The 21,469-nt window shown below is 56.1% G+C and overlaps 1 protein-coding gene across 1 annotated transcript in view; it reads right to left on the minus strand.

Annotated features, from left to right (window-relative positions):
- Nucleotides 1-2,818: 2,818 nt before the first annotated feature.
- MTMR12 (myotubularin related protein 12) overlaps nt 2,819-21,469 on the minus strand; it is a 71,376-nt gene continuing 52,725 nt past the window's right edge. Inside the window, exons 11-16 of the mRNA XM_055120603.1 lie at nt 21,155-21,233; nt 18,856-18,926; nt 16,400-16,572; nt 9,103-9,270; nt 8,302-8,463; nt 2,819-5,243 (exon numbers count right to left, since the gene is read on the minus strand). Coding sequence (XP_054976578.1) covers nt 4,656-5,243; nt 8,302-8,463; nt 9,103-9,270; nt 16,400-16,572; nt 18,856-18,926; nt 21,155-21,233 — 1,241 coding nt within the window. The 3' untranslated portion in view covers nt 2,819-4,655. The remainder of the gene's footprint in view (nt 5,244-8,301; nt 8,464-9,102; nt 9,271-16,399; nt 16,573-18,855; nt 18,927-21,154; nt 21,234-21,469) is intronic.

Consider the following 21,469-nt stretch of genomic DNA (forward strand, 5'->3'; position numbering starts at 1 on the left):
TTAGTTGCTGCTCAGTGTCATCAGGGCTCCATCTGGAGAAGGTATGCAGGCTGTACCTCCTCCGTCTGGATCCCCGGTGTTGCTGGTCTGGTTTCAGGTCCGGAGCATTTCTCCGGCCACGTTGCTCACCAGACTGCCTGGCCTCTTCTCTGTTGAATGTGGCAAGATGGCCTGTTGTTGTTGTTTTGAGTCATGCCTAGTGACACTCAGGGCTTGCTCCTAACTCTGCACTCAGGAATTACCCTGGCAGTGCTCGGGGGATCCTATGGGACACTGAGGATCGGACCCCTGGAGGGGCCACGTGCAAGACAGACGCCCTCCCTGCTGTGCTATCACCCAGCCCCCGCTTCAGAATAGAGTTTTAAACGTTAGGAGCCGGAGAAACAGGACAGCAGGCAAGGCACATAGCTTGCACACAGCCCACCCAGGTTTGGTCATGGGTGCTCCACGCTCCCCTGAGCACTGCTGGGAATTACTACTGAGCACAGAGTTGGAAGCAGTCCCCGAGCTCCAGCAATGTGGCTCAACACGCCCCCCACCCCAAAACAATCAGCAACACCTGGTGTGCGGGCAGGGGTATCTGGTCTGGGGCTCCGACACGGGGCAGTGCGAGCCAAGAAGCCCGAACTCGGGCGTAGCTGGGCTCTGTCCGACTCCGTGGCCGCCTTCTGCCCAAGGCAGCCCAAGCTCTGCCCTCCTGTGCCCGTAGCACGCAGAGCCCAGTGCACCAGCGTTCTGCGAGGGAGTGGGCACCAGAGACCCCGTGGTGTCCCTCGGCGTGGCAAGACGCGGGTGGCGGTGGATGGGAAGTTAGCTGCAGGGGCCAGAGCGACAGTACAGCGGGTAGGTTGCACACACATGGCCGACTTGGGTTTGATCCTGGACATCCCTTATAGCTCCCTGAGCACCGCCAGGAGTAATTTCTGAGTGCAGAGCCAGGAGTAAGCCCTGAGCACCACCAGCTGTGCCCCCTTCCCCCCCAAAAAAAAGATCAAAACTACCAGATTCCATCCCTCTTCAACTAGAAATGACATTCATGTGTTCCTCCAAGGGCCTGAGAGGGTTCATCGGGCTGGACACAAGTTTTGCCTGTGGAGGCCTGGCTTGGTGCCCAGCACTGAAGAACTAAGCTGAGCACCTCTGCGGGTGAGTCCAATTCTCCCTAATAAATACTGTTATTTTATTTTATTTTTTGCTTTTTGGGTCACACCTGGTGATGCTCAGGGGTTCCTCCTGGCTCTGCACTCAGGGATTACCCCTGGCAGTGCTCAGAGGACCCTATGGCATGCTGGGAATCGAACCCGGTTGGCTGCATACAAGGCAAACGCCCTACCCACTGTGCTATCACTCCAGCCCCCAATACTCGGTTATTTCACTAGTGCTCAAAGGCTGCTCCCAGCTCTGTGCTCAGGAGTTGCTCCGCGGCCTGCTCAGCTGTCTTGGGCCCACACGTATTCCGGGGCATCGCCCGGGGCAGGCCTGGCCCTCCGCTCTCTCATGCAGAAGCAGCACCTTGGCTCTCAGACAACAATCGGCCTCAACGGGGTCCCGTCTCCCACCTCCACTCATGGATTCGGGTGGGGGGGCTGCTCACCTGTGCCCAGGGGCTTGGGGGCGTTTCCTGGTGATACTCGGCATGGCCAGGCAGGCCTGAGGCCTTGGTGCTCGGATCAGCAGTCCTCAGGGGACACAGGGCTGTGGCCGCAGTGCCTGGGTGACCGCGTGGCACCAGGACTGAGCGTGTGCTTGGAAGTCATGTTCCTGCCGCATGCCAATATTCAGGGGGGTCGAAGAGAGAGGGTGTGAGCGTGTGTGTGTGTGCGTGTGCGTGTGCGTGTGTGCACGGGCACGCCAGTGTACTGGAGAGGCTCTGCATAAGACCATGATCTACAAACCCTCTCGCAGCAGTGGGGTCCAGAGGCCCGGGAGCTGGCAGAGTGGGGGGCAGGCAGGCCCCGCCCTTGCTCCTGTTCAACGATCCTGATCGTGACCTGCCAGGGGCCCGGACACCAGCCGACAGCTCTGGCTTCCTCTGCTCTGCCCCCTCGCAGGACAATAAGGTACAGGAGCCGGGAAGCCTGGCCCCTAGGCCGCCTCCTCCCCCCCACCGAGGCCCCAGACACAGAGCAAGGGAAGCCAGAGCCGCCGGCTGCCTTCCAGACTCCTGGACCATGGCCTTATGCTGGGAGAAGGGCTGGGAGGAGACACCCTTGAAAGGAACTTTCCTGACACAAACGTCAAACACAGGGCTGGAGAGATAGTACAGCGGGGAAGGTGTTTGATTTGAGGGCGTTTGAGGCCGGGTTCGATTCCCAGCATTCCATCTGGTCCCCTGAGCATCACCAGGGGTAATTCCTGAGTGCAGAGCCAGGAGTAACCCCTGTGCATCACCGGGTGTGACCCAAAAAGGAAAACAAAACAAACAAAATGAAATGTCAAACACAGCTGGGAAGACCCCCTTCTCCCACAGGGGACCCTCTCTGGGAGGAGAGCGGGTGAACGTGAACTCAGGTCTCACTGTCCACGCCCCACTAGCCAAGAGCAAGTGCCATTGAACCCTTTTCCTACCCACAGCAGAGGGCCTCTCACCCTAGCTCACTATGCAGAGCTTTTGATTGCTTCCTGAAATGTAAATATTCAGTCATTGGTTTCTCACTGTACCAGCCAAACACGCACGCTCGCACACACACACACACACACACAATCTTACATCTCGTAGGCTATCGCCTGGCACCTAGTGTATGTACTGTTCATAAATATTTCCAGGATGAATGAATGGAATGCTGCCACGTGCTTTATCAAATACCCTGAATGCAACGCGGCTTGTTAATTGTGCTTTAATTTCTGCAACCAGATACGATGCAGTGAAGAGACAAGTATAAACCTTCCATGTACATCCAGAAAATAAAAAGCACATTTACACACTTAGTGAACAGCTTATTCCCTTTTCTTTCTTTTTTTTTTTTTAAAAAAAAGTCTTGAATGTGATTAAAGCTCATTTCTCTTCAGTGTAAAAACTTGGAGGTATAAACAAACGCGGGCTATCATACACAGTTAATATACATTTCCAAACTTGCACAGTGTAGCATTTCGAACAAACGCGATGGTCTCGCTTCAGCTTTTGCTCCTAAGCATGATCCACGTCGCACGCGCGCATAAAAATGTCACAATATACAAACCCACTTGAGAAGTCTGTACACAAATACAAGCTTATAGAAATCTGACTTCAAATATAAATATGTAAATTGTCATGGCCTTACATGTTACAACAGCTTATTCATTTTTTCTATCATATATATATATTTCTTAAAACCATAGAAAAATATTTCAATGCACATTCAACTGCTATGACAGGGGCCATGACCTTGTGCCTTTAAACCATACTTTGTGGCGTGGAAGGCGCCACACCGGGCGCTTGTGGAATGAGAATGACGAAGATGGGGAGGAATTGGCAGAGGTCACTGACTAATACTGGGTGTGAGGTGGGGTGGGGGGGAACACCGTTAGCGCGAGCTCAAGGGGCCCCCAGAACCTGGGGACGAGGGCTGATGAGCTCCCCAACTTGCCTCACAGCAAGATTCTTAAGGCAACCCAGACTGGACCCGTGTCTGGCCCCCCGGGGTCAGCAGGAGAGGGCAGACAGCACGGCACTTCCCAGACAGAGGCATTCAGTGCAGACGGACAGGGTCCTGCTGGGTGATACGTTTCCCGAGTCCCTTGGCCTTGAGCGACGGAAAGTTTTCCTAGGTGCATAAATAATACTCGGGCCGTGGCCGAGACAGGAGAGCAAACGTGGGCAGGAGGCAAACACTCAGCGAGAGCTGAGTCTTCCCGCCCCCCTTCCGCCGCGGGGCTGGAACAGGGACCCATTGAGAGGGGGACAAGGGCCTTTACAGGAGCCCTCCGAGGGTGCGCCCAGATGGGGTTGCTTCTATGGCTTGGAGATCGCTGAGGTACGTAAACTGTGTGAGAGTTGTGAGTGCTCAGAAGTGGCCCCTCCTGGGAGCGCATTGGGGAGGTGGGCAGTGTGTGTGTGTGGGGGGGGGGAGGGTGATGGTGGTGGGGGCGTCCCAGGGGCTCCCCAACTGGCCCAGAGAGTCATAGGCAACTCCTGAACCTCCAGACCCAAGTTCCTCGATGGGGGCAAATCAGCACAATCCCCCACTCTGATATTTCCGTTCCCCGCCCCCCCACCGCTGGCTTCACCAGCTGCGGGGGCTGCAGGACCCAGGACCTGGAGCCCAGGCCGGGGGCGAGCCAGGCGGAGCCCTGGAGCCCAGAGCACCCCAGCGAGGGCGGTGCAGCACCCCAAGGTCTGGAGCGCGGGGGGGGGGGGGTGGAGGGTGCAGCTGGCAGGCCTGGAGCCCTGCACCCGGCAGGAGGCCCGCAGCGGCAGCACCACGCGGTCCGTCTCAGTGCAAGCCAGGCAGCCCCGCGCGCCCAGCCGTCCGTCTGACCAGCCCCTCTGAGCCGCTGGACACGCAGCGGCGCCGAGCCAGGCGCTGCTTTCCCACGCCCACCCTGCCCGGGCTGGGTTGGGGCGGCGATGCCTTTCCAGGAACGACATTGGCAGAGGGCCCAGGGGGTGTCCCCCTGTGCCCCGCCAGGCCCCGGCTGTCGCTGTCACAGTCGCCGCCGCTGCCGGGAAGCACCCGTCACACATCCCCCAGGTCCACGAACTCGTCCTCCCGCTTGGCCAGGTCGTCCTCGTCGCCCAGGGCCTTCCAGCCGCTGGTGGGCAGCACGGGCTTGCAGGGGTGGCGTGGCTGCGGCAGCGCGAAGGGGAAGAGGGCCGAGAGGCGCGCCGAGTCGCGCAGCAGGCAGGGGCCCGGTGGCGGGGGCGGGGGCGCGCGCGCCAGGGCGGGGCTGGGCGGCCGCGCGGCCACCTTCTCCTGCAGGCTCTGCAGCTCCTCGGCCACCTCCAGCAGCTTGCGCGTGGTGGCCGCGCGGCCGCCGCCCACCACCTGCGCCTCGGGGATCCAGCGCAGGTAGCGCTGCGCCCACACGCGCACCTCGGGGCCGCCCACGCGCGGCAGCAGCAGCCCCTGCGGCTCGGCCGGCCGGCTGTGCCACGCCTCGTAGAACTCGCGCCACGCGTCCGGCAGCTCGTCAGAGGCGTTGATGAGCTTGCTGATCCTCTTGCCCAGGAGGTTCTTGATGAGGTGGTCCGTCTCCTCCCGGAAGAAGCCTCTCTTGGGGGACGCCTTGGGCTGCGTGAGCGGCAGGGACAGCTGTCGCTGGTGCTAGGAGAGAAGGCGGCACGTGGGCACCCGGGGTGGCCCCGCCCGCCGCCCGCGCGCCCTCCGGGTTTCACGGGGCCCTGGCACTGGGCTGCGAGTGTGGACGAGTGACACACTGGGGGGCACAGGCCCCCTCTCCCCCACCCGCCCCCAGGCCACACAGCTGAAAAACAAGCTCACTTGAGAAGCAGCGAGACACACCCGACCCATATGCCGAGATTTTACCAGCACATTCCAAAGGGTTCCAAGTAGGAGGCAACCAGTCTTAGAGGGAAATACATTTTTACAGATATATATATATATATATATATATATACAGTAACGCATCCCGTTACTCATCGATTTGTTTGAGCGGGCACCAGTAATGTCTCTCATTGAGACTTACTGTTACATATATATATGTGTATATATATATATATACATATATATATATATATATATATAAAGCACACAAGGCTCAACCTTTAACTACATGTTAGTGATCTCTCATAGAAGGGCTTGATGGCCCCTGGGTGAAATGCAACAATCTCCACACTCTTTCCTCTAAGGATACTTTTTTTTTTGTAGCATTTTTGAGCTGTTTTTCATAATGAGCGATACAAAAGTTCTGCTTTGGGGCAGGGATTTGGGTTCGGGCTGGAAACATCCGAAATACAGTGGTGGGAAGGTGTGATGGTGGTGGGACTGGTGTTTGAATATTAAATGTAATGAGATCATGTTAACTACTTTATAGCATTGTAGCACTGCCGTCCCGCTGTTCATCAATTTGCTCGAGTGGGATCTAGTAACGTCTCCATTGTGAGACTTGTTGTTACTGTTTTTGGCATATCGAATATGCCACGGGGAGCTTGCCAGGCTCTGCAGTGCGGGCGGGACACTCTCGGTAGCTTGCTGGGCTCTCCAAGAGGGGTGGAGGAATCGAATCCAGGTTGGCCACATGCAAGGCAAACGCCCTACCCGCTGTGCTATCTACTCACAGAAATAAACACTTTATTTCTGCCAGGGGTTCTTCCTTGTATAAAAGCAATTTTTATTATAAAGCATTCTCAATTTATTTTTCCCTGGGTGGTGTGGGATCAGGTGGCCACACCTGGCGGTGCACGGAGCTCACTCCTGGCTCTGTGCTCAGGGATCACTCCTGTCAGGGCTGGGGCGGAGGTTAGGGGATGACATGTGATGAGGGAGACTAAACTCAGGTGAGTGCGTTCGAGGCAGCTCCCGACCCGCTGTGCTGGGGCTCCAGGTCACATTTTAAATTTTCTTTAGTTTCTTTGTGTTATGGCTTTTTGTGTCACACCTCATGATGCTCAGGGGTTATTCCTGGCTCTGCACTCAGGACTTACTCCTGGTGGTGCTTGGGGGACCATATGGGATGCTGGGGATCGAACCTGGGTTGGCTGCTTGCAAGGCAAAAAGCTCTACCCACTGGACTACCGCTCCTTGACATAGAATAACAACAAATAGAACAAGGGAGCGGGGCAATCCAGTCCCAGCTCAGAGATGACCAGGGTTCCTGCCCTTCCCTCTGGGAGACAGAAGGGGTCAGCAGGGCAGGGACCCAGGGCTCACATGGAGTGCCCACTGACTGCTCAGATCTCACTGCACTCCTGGCCTCAATCTACCTCTTTTCAAGGTCACTATTACAGCTTCATTTTACAGAAGAGGAAACTGAGGCCCAGAGGTTCAATCTGCAGAGCCCAGGGCCACACAGTGGCCTCCTGTGCTAGGTCTCTGAGCACTGTTTGCAGCTCAGCCCCACCTGCCGGGCACGGGAGAGCTTCCTAAAGGAGTCTGTCCACTCCACACGGCACCCCTGACTTCTGTCCACTCCACATGGCACCCTGACTTCTGTCCACTCAACACAGGTGCCCCTGACTTCTGTCTACTTAACACAGGTGCCCTGACTTCTGTCCACTCCACACGGCACCCCTGACTTCTGTCCACTCCACATGGCACCCTGACTTCTGTCCACTCAACACAGGTGCCCCTGACTTCTGTCCACTCAACACAGGTGCCCTGACTTCTGTCCACTCAACACAGGTGCCCTGACTTCTGTCCACTCCACACGGCACCCCTGACTTCTGTCCACTCCACATGGCACCCTGACTTCTGTCCACTCAACACAGGTGCCCCTGACTTCTGTCCACTCAACACAGGTGCCCTGACTTCTGTCCACTCCACACAGGTGCCCTGACTTCTGTCCACTCCACACAGGTGCCCTGACTTCTGTCCACTCCGCATGGCACTCCGACCTCTGTCCACTCCACACAGTACCCTGACCCTGACCTGTCCACTCCACACGGCACCCCAACCTCTGTCCACTCAACACAGGTGCCCTTGACATCTGTCCACCTGACCTCCGACCATTCCACATGGCACCTCTGACTCGGCACCGGATCTATCCACCCCACAAAGGTGTTGTCTGTCCACTCCACACAGCACCCCTGACCTGTCCACCCCACACAAGCACTGCTGATCTCTGACCACCCCACACGGGCACCTCTGACTTCTGTCCACCCCACACAGACACCCGTGACCTCTGTCCACCCTAACCGGGCACCTCTGACCTCTGTCCATCCCACAAAGTCACCCCTGACCTCTGTCTGCTGGCTTGTCCAACCTGGGTCTCTTGCAGGGCCCAGGCCTCCCCACCGGGGCTGGCAGAGAGAGGGAACTGTCTGACGGGGTGGGGGGCTGCCTTCACAGTGCGGGGGTAACAGGCCCCTGCTGCCTAGAGAGCACCTCCCCCTGTCAGCACTGAAGTACTCCCCCCCACCCAGGCACACCATGCACTTGCAGTCTGCAGCCAGCAGGGGGCGCAGCCCACACTGGAAGGAATGGTGGCTGGGGGCTCCTGGGAACCCAGGGGCCCAGGGTCGTGGGGGGCACTGCAGTGGGGGCGGGGCTGGGAGTACACCTCCCCCTGGGCCAGGAAGAGTGAAGCTATGAGCTATGCAGGAGCCGAGGGGCCCTGGATCCTGGGGCACCCGTCCCCCTCCCCTGTGGCCTTTACTGTCACCTGGGGGCGTGCGTGCGTCGAAGACAGGGGTGGGTGTCTTACCTTGCAGCGAGACCCCCTCCGCGGGCCCTTGTCTGGCTTTGGCTTCTCCGCGTACAGAGGGTTTCTGAGTAACAGCTGGGCTTTGGGCTCAAACTGCACGGACCAGTCCCACACGGAGAGCTGGGCCAGGGGCCGGCCGGGGGCCTCGGGGCTTTCCCTGCCCTGCCAGAAAAGAAACAGCAGGCCGGTGGGTACTGAGAGCCTGCAGGGGCCAGGGGAGGGCCTGCTGCGGAGTGGGGGAGGGGAGTAGCTGACAGCCTGCATGGGGGGCAGCTAACAGCCTGCACAGAGGGGGAGCTGAGCACCTGCATGGGGAGCAGCTGAGGGTCTGCATGCGGCACAGCTGGGAGTGTCTGCGGGCTGACCGGGCCCCTCCACCGCTGCGTGATGCTGATTTTTTTTTTTTTTTTTTGCTTTTTACGTCACACCTGGCAATGCACAGGGGTTACTCCTGGCTCTGCACTCAGGAATTACCCCTGGCGCTGCTCAGGGGACCATATGGGATGCTGGGAATCGAACCCGGGTCAGCCGCATGCAAGGCAAACGCCCTACCCGCTGTGCTATCATCACTCCAGCCCCCTGCGTGATGCTGATTTCTCTGACCGGCAGGCAAGGAAACAAACAGGCTGAGGAGCTGCGGAGCAGCGGGAGGGCGGTGGGGTGCAGGCTGAGGGGCGGCAGTGGCGGGTCCCCGCTGTGCTGGGGGGATGGGGTCGAGCCCTCCCGGAGGGCACCCGCTGTCTTTGCAACCAGGGCCAGACAGGGAGCCCGGGGCCCTGGGACCCGGGGCCGGGCGCTCACCAGGTTTGCGTCTTTCTGATGCGGCGAGTTGAAGAAGAAGGTGCTGAAGATGGGGAGGTAGAGGCTGTCGGACAGCACCGTCAGGTACGTCTCCGTGAACTCGAAGGCGGACGGGTGCTGGCTCACCAGCTGCCACACACAGTCCAGGAAGAGCAGGAACACGGGCACCTGCGGCGGGCGGGCGGGCGCGGCTCAACAGGAGGGCCCCGTGGGGCAGGCCGCTCCCCGGGCTGGGCCGTGGGGAGGCGGGGAGGGGGGTGCAGGGGGTGCGGGGAGGGGGCTGCAGGGGGGCATGTCCCGCGCCTGCGGCTGATGGGTCTGGGAGGGAGTGCGAGCCCCAGCTTCTCACTGCAGCTCGCAATCCCCGAACCCCTTGAATTCTTTTCCGTGCTGTGGGTGGGACCCTCTCCCCTCGCCTCACGGGGGCCCGGGGGAGAGGCCCGGAGAGAAAGCACAGCGGCTGCGACAGGGGCCTCTCTGTACACATGCCTCTCTCCCCAGCACGCCAGGGCCAGGCCTCTCTGCCAGCAGCCGCACCCCAGAGGGAAGCCAGGCACCAGGGCCGGGCTGGGGGTGCCCCGAAGGAGCCCCCAGGGCTCTGCGCTCCAAACACCCGTCTGTCCACGAGGAGATGTGAGTGGAGCTTAACGAGCAGGGTACAAAGCAGGGGGCCTCGCTCGACAGCCAGGAGCCGGGACCCCAAGCGGGGATCTCCCCATCAGGTCTTCTCCCAGGAGTTCCTGACAGCCCCCTCTTAGGTCACCGATGAGGCCTGACTCCTCGGCTGTTGGGTCTCATGTCCGTGCAGAAGGGGTTCGTGCGCCAGGGCTGGAGCCATAGCACAGCAGGTGGGGCGCCTGCCTTGCCCACAGCTGACCCAGGGTTCGATCCCCAGCATCCCACGTGTTCCCCCAAGCCCCACCAGGCGTGAGGAGTAAGCCCTGGGCACTGGTGGATGTGGACTCCAAGAAATTAACAACAAAAAACTCTATCTCAGGGCTAGAGCGATAGCACAGTGGGTAGGGCGTTTGCCTTGCATGCGGCCAACCTGGGTTCAATCCCCAGCATCCCATAGGGTCCCCTCACCACCGCCAGGAGTAATTCCTGAGTGCAGAGCCAGGGGTAACCCCTGAGCATCGCTGGGTGTGACCGAAAGAGAAAAAAAAAAAACAAAAAAACCGTTGTATCTCAGGCAGGCGAAATCTTTCCCAAACTGAAAGATGGTGCGGGGACCACGGCAGCCTGTGTCCCCGAGAGTGGCCATGCCACTGCAGGCCAGAGCCAGGGCTCCTGTGCCACCTTCCTGCGGAGCCTGGGGGCTTACTGGCACCAACCAGGACACAAACTCTCCCGTGTGCATGTGGAGGTGCAAGCCTGGAGCAAGCCACAGGGCCAGCAGGTGGAGGAGGCGTGGGGCCGGTCCCCAACACAGACACGCCAGAACAGCTGGGGCCACGTGGCTTCCTCTCAACAGTCCGACGCACTAGGAAGGGGTGCTCGTGAGACGATGCATCCGTGAGACCCGGGTCCTTACTGATGCTCCCTTTCATTTGAGGTGTCCTGACCTCAGACATGTGGAACATCTGATCTACCACTGAGTCTCCTACACCCGAGCCCCCCTGTATATTTTCCGGATGAAACATACATGCAATGTGTGTGTATAATGTATATATAGTGTGTGTAGACAAACAGTATATATAGTGTGTGCACATACACGGTGTTTTTATAGTGTGTATAATGTGTATATATACTGTATAGTATCTAGTATATATGCCTCCACTACCCAGCCACCGCCACGCTCCAGGCCACTTTCTGGACACTTGGGCTGAGCCTCACGGATGAGTGAAGCCCCACAGAACCAGGTAAAATAGAACTTTGTGATCTTGGACTCCAGGCTCAATGGGACCCGGAAACAGAGATCCTCTGCCTGCTTCCTCTAATTTCTGGCGGCCCAGGGATCACACCCAGATGACCCGCCCTATCAGCGCCAGATAAATACCTTATCGGCCAACCTCCACTACCGCCACTACCCAGACACCGACACACTCCAGGCTGCTTTCCGTAACATCATATAACACTTAATACCCATTTTCCATAATTACCGTACCATATCTGATGGGGTTCAAATATGGTGTGAACCATGGGGACACCTGTAAGGGTGATTAGAGGCCGCCCTAAAAGCCTTCATCCCTCCTGGAGAGCCCGGCAAGCTACCAAGAGTATTCCGCCCACATGGCAAAGCTACCCGTGGCGTATTCGATATGCCAAAAACAGTAACAACAATGGGCCTCATTCCCCTGACACTGAGAGAACCCCTGATATGGCAGCGTTAAGAAAGATGAACAAGGAGAGGCTGACAGAATCTCAGGGACGAACTAGACTGCCAAAACAAATAAGGACTAAAATGACTGTCTGTATTTCAACGGACGTACGCTGGCTTCAGAAGCATCCATTGAGGACCTAGTGGTGCAAGAGCAGAAGATCAAGTATGACATCATTGGTCTGACCGAAACGAAAAGGCATGGATCACATCATGCCATTTTTGACACTGCAGAAGAACTGCTCCTTGGAACCTGCGACAATAGAGGCGTCAGTGGTGTCGGTGTCCTTATCAACACGAACTTAACCATGAGCATTGATTCATTTGAATGCCTATCAACCCAAATCGGATGATTACGCTTGAATAGATGTGGCTCACTGTTGGCAGTTTCTATCTTCATCATCTATGCACCAACATCCAACTACGAGGAAGAAGTAATTGGAAAGTTCTACATGGAGCTGGAGAAGTTCTATAAAGAAGACCATACCTTCTACAAGATCATTGTTGGTGATTTTATGCCAAGATAGGACCAAGAAGGTTGCCCCAAGAACTCCACATTGGGACCCATGGCCTAGAATGGAACGAACAGAGTGAGAGACTGTTTGAGTTCATCATGTTGACCGAGACCATCCATGGCAACTCACAGTTCCAGAAGGCTGAATCTAAACGTTGGACATGGAAGTCTCCCGGTGGACAGTTCCACAACAAAACTGACCACATCATATTCAATCAACGGTTTTGCCTGACTGCTGTCGCTATTGTCCCAAAACTCCAAACAGGATCAGACCACCGTCTCCTTTGTGCAAAATTCTACTTCACAGAGTGGGAGAAAGGTCTGCAAAGCTTAAGTTTAAAAAGAGAACTCCCAGAATGACCACCAACTGGGAGCTCTTTGGCACTATTGCAGCAATGTGGGAAGATGCCACCATTGACAACATCGATGAGGAATATGATTGACTGGTTCAGCACCTCCATTGACTGCGCAAGGAATGCCAAGAGTGGGAAAGCCACAAACAGACGCCTGTCTTCAGAAACTCTCGAGCTTGTTTGCCAACATGGTTTGCCACGAGCCTCAGACAATCACAAGCTAATGTCCGAGCTCGTTAAGCTGTGCAGAGAAGCGATAAAGGAAGACTTCAAAGAGAAGAGCAGCAGTGTTGGCAGATGCAGCAGAAGCCGGAGAAGTATTTGCAATGCTCGCCTGTCCTTCGCCAACTTCAAGACCAAGATGACTGCCCTCCGATGTCCTGATGGATCTAACACATCTTCCAGAAGGGCAATGGAGAGGATTATTCATGACTTCTACTCAGATCTCTTCAACAGCCACATCCACCTGCCCACATATCAAATTCCGCAGGATGGATATGTCATTCCCAATGTTCTCCCCTCCGAAATCCGACACACCATTTCGTCGGTAAAGATGCGTACAGCACCCAGTCCAGACAAGGTCAGATCTGAACACCTGAAGAATCTGCTGCCAGTACTCATCAATACACTGGCTCCGCTCTTCACATGCTACCTGTCCATATGTAAGGTTCTGTCTCAGTGGAAAACCAGCAGGGCCATTCTGTTGTGCAAGAAGGGAGACATCCACGACATCGGCAACTATCACCCAATCTGCCTGTTATCCATCGTCTACAAGTTGTTCATTCGAGTCATTCTGAATAGGCAGAACACTAGATGAAGGACAACCATGCGAGCAAGTGGGTTCTGAAAAGGATTCAGCATGATCGACCATATCCACACGGTGACCAAGCTCACTGAAGTTTTGTGAGAGTTCAAGATGCCTCTCTAACGTTCATCGATTTAAAAAAAGCCTTTGATTCTGTTGAGACTGAGGCGGTCGTCGAAGCCCTAGCCAAGCAGGGTGTTCAAACTCAGTACATCAAGATCCTCCGCGAGCTGTATTACAGATTCACCACCAGGATCTCACCATTCTACAAGGAAGTGATCATTGATGTAAAGAGAGGGGTGCGGCAGGGTGATACCATTTCACCGAAACTCCTCAGTGCCAAATGCGACGACTGGAATGGGAAGGAATGGGACTGAAGATAGACAGTCGGCAACTACACCACCTCTGCTTTGCTGATGACATCATTCTAATAACACCAAACATTAGCCAAGCAGCACAAATGCTGGCCGACTTCGACCACAAGTGTGGAAAGGTCTAACTGCAGCTGAATCTCACCAAGACAATGTTCATGAAAAACACAACTAGCCCCTGCTGTTCCATTTGCTCTCAACAGAACGAACATCTCCAAATGCAGAAGCTATGTGTACCTGCATCGAGAACTCAACATGAGGAAAGACTTGGCACCAGAACTATGAAAGAGGAAGAGAGCAGCGTGGAACGCCTTTAAGAGCATCGAAGAAGTTGTTAAGAGGACGAAGAACCTCTGGCTCTAGGCACATCTTTTCAACTTCACCGTTCTTCCTGCACTAACACACGCCTCAGAGACGTGGGCCCTATGCAAACAAGATGAGAAGGCTATTCGGGTATCCCAAAGAGGAATTGAAAGAGCTATGCTTGGAATATCACATCTCACTCAAGCGAGAGAAGGAATCCAGAGTTCCGACCTCCATTGCTGATCAAGAATCAGGGACGCTGTCTCATTTGCCAAGGTGTTGAAAATCAGATGGGCCGGACACATAGTGCGATTTAGAGACGAACCCTGGATTAAAGCTGTTACCAACTGGATTCCACGGGATGTCAAAAGATAGCGTGGCCGCCCACATACAAGATGGTCAGACTTCTTCGTCAAAACCCTGAACAAGACGGCGATCCAGCTGAAACGGGAGGCGCGCGCGCTTGCGGGAGGCCCCAGGGGGCGGGGGCGGCGACCCCCGCCCACAGCAGATAGATACTTAAACCCACCTCCCCCACGTGTGCTTCCCTTTGGACCCTGCTGCGGAGCGAGCATGATGGAAGAGCCCAAGGAAGCGCTCTTGGACTCCAAACAGCCCACTGAACTAATTCCGGCATGGGACCAGAGACCCCACGGTGCGCTGAAACAGTGGGAGCCGGGCATCCCCCAATTCTTTTAACCTCTCTCTCTCTCCACACCTCCCCCCTGAGCACAGCGCAGGATCCGCGGTTTTCCTGAGCGCAAAATGGAGACGCCGAGCCTCTCTCTAGGCTTCTCCATTTTATGAGCACCATAAAAGGGTAAAAGTTTGTAGTGATGTTATTTCTGGTTGTACTTTCCCTGGACTTTATACAGAAACCCAAAACCTAATGTCATCTTAGCATCAGCAATATGTAATATGTCCCTTTTTAATGGGTCGGACTTTTGTGGGAGATCCTAACAAGAATAGTAAGTCTGTTGCTGAAATATTGAAGGCAATCAAAGTGGTAGCCATCTCTCTAGACTGAACTAAGCTATATCCCCACGCCGGCTGAGAAGAAATATCCTTCTTTCTCGGGAAGAAACACGGCGTGGTGTCAAACATAGTGTGATGTCCATTAAGCAAACAGATCTGGTGGCGTGGGAATGGGATATAAGGGGAAAAATTATGTACATGGAACAGTGGGACGCTGGTGGAATCTCGAGCCGGAGCCAATACCAGCGCAAGCCCTTCGGTTCCAGAAACTGCTTGCAGAAACTCTACTAGACTATCAACTAAGCCAGAGCCCCACGCCTGCCGATGACGGGAAATAACCATCCTTTTCGGTTTTTTTTTCCCTTGTCAGGCAGCGTGGCGATTACCAAACAGGCGTGAACTCGGTGGCGAGGGGCAAGGGGGAAAAAGAAAAGTTATGTAACAAACAGCGGGACTTAATATCTCTATATTCTTAGCAGTGGAGGACTATCAAATGCCTCCTTGGCAATAGGACTGCTTTCCTTTTTTGGGGGAAACCCCAACAACGGTAGTGAGTTGTGTGTTGAAACATGGAATGTAATTGAGATAAGGCGTAAACGAAGTGGAACTTATCATGTACAAGGGTGGGGACTGGGGAGGTGGGAGGGGGTGGCAGGTATACTGGGGGGGTTGGTGATGGGAGATGGGCACTGGTGAAGGGAAGGGTGTTTGAGAATTGTATAACCAACATAATCCTGAGAACTATGTAACCCTCCACATGGTGATTCAATAAAATTATTTAAAAAAAAAAAAAAAAAAAAACCCTGAACAAACAACTTGAGGTTCTTCATGTTCCTGGAGCAAGCAGATACCACTGGGCTACACTAGCACATGACAGAGATAGAATGGAGACGTTACTGGCGCCCACTCGAGCAAATCGAAGATCAATGGGATGACAAGTGATACAAGTGATATATCTAGTACATGTACAGTGTAGTTAGTATATAGTGTGTGCACATACACTGTGTGTATATAGTGTGTATAATGTATAATTATGTATATACACTGCATAGTATCTAGCCATTGTATATACAGTGTACACAGTGTATATAGAGTGTGTATATATAGTTTGTATACATGTGTGCACATATATAGCTTGGGATATACACGGTTTGCGAGTATAGTATGTGTATATATGTGTCTATATACATACACATGCACAACACACTCGTATATATGTAGTATGGGGCTGAGCCAGCAGTGCTCAGGGCTTGCACTCAGGAATTACTCCTCCTGATGGGACTCAGGGGAGTACCATATGGGGTGCTGGGGACTGAACCCGGGTCAGGCACGTGGCAGGAAGTGTCCCGCCCACTGTACTGTCTCTGGCCTATAGCGAGAACTAAAGTCGTCTCTCTCCCAAGCGAGTCTGCGCTGGTTCTTTATTGGGGCCAGTCCTGGCGGTGTCACGTGGTACCAGGCATGAGCCTGCCCCCCACCCCGCAGGCGGCACACTCCAGCCCTCAGTCCCCTCCGGAGTCCAGGTTCACTTCGGTTTTACAAACCCGCGTGACTGCCGCCTGAAGCCCCAGCTCCCGACCCGGTGGACACGGGGACACAGGCCCTGGTGCCCAGCAGGAGGCAGTGACGTGGCCGGGGACGGAGGGGGCGGCTCACCTCCTCCTTGTCACTCTGGCGCAGGTGGTTGCAGCGGTCCAGGAAACAGTGCCCGCCCATGACCCACTCCTTCTGGATGAGGCTCTGGAAGCCCCCCATGGTCCTGCAGTGGGGGTCCATCATCACTTGCACCAGCGAGGACAGGAGGCAGCAGAGGTCGGAAGCATTCTCCTCTAGGGGGCGCCAGAGAGCCGCGTGGTGGGGGGAGGGGGAAAGGGTGTGAGTGTCAGTGCAGCACCACTGGGGGTGGCCCTGGGTACCCCCTGGGGCCACAGGGTCCGAGCAGCACCACACCCCAGGCTTGATCCCCAGCACCTGTATGGTCCCCTGAGCACCCCCGTCATGGCCCCAGAGCCAGACAGCCAGCCAGAGTAGACGGGGTTCGGGAGGCACGCGCCTTGCGGTGTCTGTCCATGCCACTGAGCTGCTGACCCCGGCCAGCTGGCCACCACCACCGCGCACCTGAAACCTCCTTGCCGAGCTCGGTCCTTGCTGCCACAGAGGCTCTCCTCCCACCCTCCTCTGAGGGACGGGAGGTGCTTTGAAAAGGGCCCTTTTTTTTTTTCTTTTTGGGTCACACCCGGCGATGCACAGGGGTTACTCCTGGCTCTGCACTCAGGAATTACTCCTGGCGGTGCTCAGGGGACCATATGGGATGCTGGGAATCAAACCCGGGTCGGCCAACGCCCGACCTGCTGTGCTATTGCTCCGGCCCCCAGAAAAGGACACTTTTTATTGTCATTTCCAATAATGCGGGTGGGGGCTCCGGGCTAGAGCAGAGCAGGGAGGGCACTAGCTTTGCACAGGGCAGACCTGGGTTCAATCCCCAGCACCTCCTGCGCTCAGGAATCACATCACCAGGAGTGGCTCCACAGGGTGTGGCCCCAAAACCAAAAACAAAAAAATTTTTTTTAATTATTTTATTGTTTTGGGTTCTTCTTTTTTTTTTTTTGCGTTTTTTTTTTTTTTTTTGCTTTTTGGGTCACACCAGCGATGCTCAGGGGTTACTCCTGGCTCTGCACTCTGGCATTACTCCTGGCAGTGTTTGGGGAACCATATGGGATGCTGGGAATTGAACTCAGGTGAGCTGCTTGCAAGGCAAGCACCCTCCCCACTTTACTATTGTCCCGGACCCCCTTTATTTTTTTCTTTTTGGGTCACACCCGGTGATGCTCAGGGGTTACTTCTGACTCTACACTCAGGAATTACTCCTGGCGGTGCTTGGGGGACAATATGGGATGCCGGGGATTGAACCCGGGTCGGCTGCGTGCAAGGCAAACGCCCTCCCCGCTGTACTATTGCTCCGACCCCCCCTTTTTTTTTTTTTTCAAAATATGAGACTTGTTGAGGCCAGAGAGTGGCTCAGGGCCTGGAGTGACACCCTGCACCCCCAGCACAGACACGGCATGCTGGTCCCGAGGGCTGTGCCTTTCAGAACCCCAATCTCTTCTTCCGTTGCTCTGGTTTCGAGGCCACACCCAGGACTGCTTGTGTAGTACTCTCAGTTCAGTACTCGAGGATCACTCCAGGTTTTAATGACGGGGTGGGGGGGGCATGCAGGGCCCAAGAAAGACCACAGACAAGGCAAAGCGCCTTACCCCCGTACAATAAAAATATACTCTAGATCCCACCAAGCTGAGTGAACATAAACCAACGTAAACCGAGTCTCAGAGGCAGGCTCGCGCTGAGGCCCCATGGCAGAGCACCTGCCGTGCACGTGCAGAGTCTTGGGTCTGATGCCCAGCATGGCGCACACGCACTGGAGGGAAAGAAGCAAGGGCTTGGGCTGGAGCCACAGGAGAGCGGGGAGGGCAAGTAGTTTGCCTTGCACGCGGCTGGCCCAGGTTCAACCGGCGGCATCCAATATGGTTTCTCGAGCACTCTCAGGAGTAGAGCCAGGAGTAACCCCTGAGCATTACTGGGTCTGACCCAAAAAAGCAAAAAAAAGAAAAAAAAAAGAAGAGCTTGGACCAGAGTGATAGAAGCAGGGTAGGGGGGTTGCCTTGCTCGTGGCTGACCCAAGTTTAATCCCCGGTCATCCCAGATACACCCCCGAGCACCACCAGGAGTAATTCCACGGTACTACTGCCCCGGCACCAAGAACGTTGCGAGGTATGACCCAAAAAGTCAAAACAACAGCAACAACAACAAAACCCATGAGAGTGGGCTTGGCAGAGACACCAGTTTCCTGGTGGGGCTGCCAGTCAGGCCCCCCAAGCTCAGGTGGGTGGAAGGATTTGTTTCCAAAGTGTGAACGCTGAAATCTGATGTAAACGATGCCCGGGAGGGGAGGGAGGACCGGGAGGAGCCCTGGACTGCTGCTCCAGCTGCCCGATTCACTGGACAGTCCCAAACACAGGAGCTGCGGGCTCGCCCCCTGCCCCCCCGGGGTCCCGGAAGCACAGCTCAGGAGGCTGTTCTCACCCCCGCCCCCCGTGAAACAGGAAATGTCTTACCTAAAAGAAGAACATTCATGTTCTGGGCCTCGAGACACGCTACGATCTCGATTGCTTTCTTCAGGCAACGTCTGAATCAGAAAGAGACAGAGAAAAGAACATCAGTTTGTTTTTCTGTATTTTGGTTTTCTTTTCGGGTCACACCCGGTGATGCTCAGAGGTCACTCCTGGCTCTGCACTCGGGAATCACTCCTGGCAGTACTTGGGGGACCATATGGGATGCCGGGGATCGAGCCTGGGTTGGCTGCGTCCAAGGCAGATGCCCTCCCTGCGTGCTAGTTCTTGAACCAGCTGTCATAGACTGAGGGTCTCTGATTTTTCTACCTCTGCTTTTCTACCTCAATTTTTTTTCCCACTATAAAACCTTCCAGGAAAGAAACAAATGACCGTTTATACCCGAAACTGTAAGACATTCATTCGCATACTAGAAATGCAAAATTATTCAGTAGGTTGAAGTAAAAAAAAAACTCTCCTGTGAGGCCAGAAACAGGACAGGCCTTGTACATCTGACCCCGCCTGGATCCCTAGCAACCCAGTGGGTCCCCAAGTAGAGCCAGGAGTGATCCCCACGCACAGAGCCAGAAGTAAACCTTGAGCACCAAGCGGGTGTGGCCTGCCACCTTCCCCACACCCTACGCAAATGCTCCTGGGTAATTTCTAAACTAAAGAGGGTGTTGGGGGGGAGTAGGGGCTGAAGCCCTGGGTCTCAGCCAGGCAGGGCAGGGGGCCCCTGCTGTGCTACGCCCTCTGTCCTCTGCTCCTGACGCTGTCCTTGAGCGCTCAGAGCCCAGTGGGCTGCTGTCCCGGCCAGGCCCAGGGAGGCCAGTGCCGCAGGCTGGGCCGGTGCCCCGGATCACTGGGAAAAAGTGTCGGTTGGGGCCGGATTGATAGCACAGCGGGTAGGGCGTTTGCCTTGCACTCGGCCGACCCGGGTTCGATCCCCTGCATCCCATATGGTCCCCCAAGCACTGCCAGGAGTAATTCCTGAGTGCAGAGCCAGGAGTAACCACTGAGCATCGCTGGGTGTGACCCAAAAAGCAAAAAAAAAAAAAAAAGTGTCGGCGGGGCCAGCAGCCCTTTAACTCTCTCCAGTCAGGACTTCCTGGGCGATGGCGGCCACCCCTACAGCGGGGGCTTCTCTGGTGACAGCAAGGGGTCTGCTGGGACCACTGCCCCCCCCGCCCCAACTTTCATGCCCATTTTTCATCTGGTAGGGGGGGTCTCATGGCAGCTGCGCAAGGAAGTGTGGGATGCGGATGAGAGACGGCGTGCAGGGTCAGGGGAACGTCCCCCTCTCCCCTTCAGAAGGCTACAGGGAGGGGCCCTGTGGTCTGCCCGGTGTGGACACAGAACGCACAGCTCGGGGCGGGCGGCAAAGGCCCTTCTTCAGGGATGCAGGAGAACCAGGGGGCCCGGGCCCACGGGGAGCAGCCCCCGGGCACTCTGCGTGAAGCCCCTCCTCGCCGCCCCCAAACAAGCAAACGGGTGTGGGACACCAGCAGAGCAGGGATGCAGCTCCAGTGCCGGGGCACGGGCCGCGTGTGTCCGAGGCCTGGTTCCGGTCCAAGCTGCTGGGTGCGGCCCAGACCCCGCGCCTCTGCTCCCTGGTCCTGCCTCTGCTGCAGCCTTGTTGAGTCGTTACCTTAGGGCCCAGAGTACCAGCTAGAGGAGCGTTTCTCAGTCCTTTCCTGGAACTGTTCTGCGGCTGTCTGTGCTCTGGGCCACAGCAGGCTGTGCTCAGGGCTGACTCCTGGCTCTCAGTGCTCAGTGCTGGTGGGCCCCGGGGGACCCTACGGGGTACCAGAGATGGGAACTAGGGCAGCCGTGTACAAGGCAGATGCCCTCCCCCCCGGTGCTGTCTCTCGGGCCCCTCTCCGTCTTTCTATGTCGCCACAGGCCCCTTCTAACCGAGTTTCCTTCCTCTGGACCCCCGAGGATCACGCCGTGTCCCCCCCGCCCAGCTACACGATCTTCCCCTGCGGCCCCCTGGGGCAGTCCCGGGGGTGGGGGGCAGCTCTCTGGGGTGGGCTGCTTGTCAGTGAAGTCTCATCCAACAAGCACAGAAATAAGAAGCCACGAGGGTAGGATCCCCAGCACGTGACCTCCAAGGCCTGGAAGGGAAAATCCCCGTGAGTCGGGGGTCTGTTGCTCGGGATTGCAGCTCCGAAGTAGAGCGTGCTGCCCCCTCCCCACCGGAAGGGTCGAGGCCCTGGGGTCATAAACGACTCTGGCACTTGTGGGCGGGGCTCGCTGGTGACACCTGGGGAGCGGTCCCACCCGTAGGCGAAGAAGGGAATACCTGACGATGTCGAGCCAGCTGCTGCTCTCCAAGAGAGAAAACCACTTTATATCCGTGTCCCAAAACTCACTGCTGTTGTCTGGGAAGAAAGGACACAAAGAAAGGTGAGGACCTGGGGCGGTGCCCGCTGCTCCCCTAGGCAGCCCCCGCGAAAGCAGCATCCCGACCCGCCTCCAGGACATGAAACCCGCCCATGGGGGGCTTTGCTCGGGGAACCCCAGAAGGGTTCTCATGGCTACAAGGTTGACAAGTGCTCCACACTATGTGGCACAGCCGGCATCTATTCCCCCACCCCCCCCCCGGGAGGGGAGTCGG

The sequence above is a fragment of the Sorex araneus genome, chromosome 1, assembly GCF_027595985.1.
Source record: "Sorex araneus isolate mSorAra2 chromosome 1, mSorAra2.pri, whole genome shotgun sequence".
Lineage (NCBI taxonomy): Eukaryota > Metazoa > Chordata > Mammalia > Eulipotyphla > Soricidae > Sorex > Sorex araneus.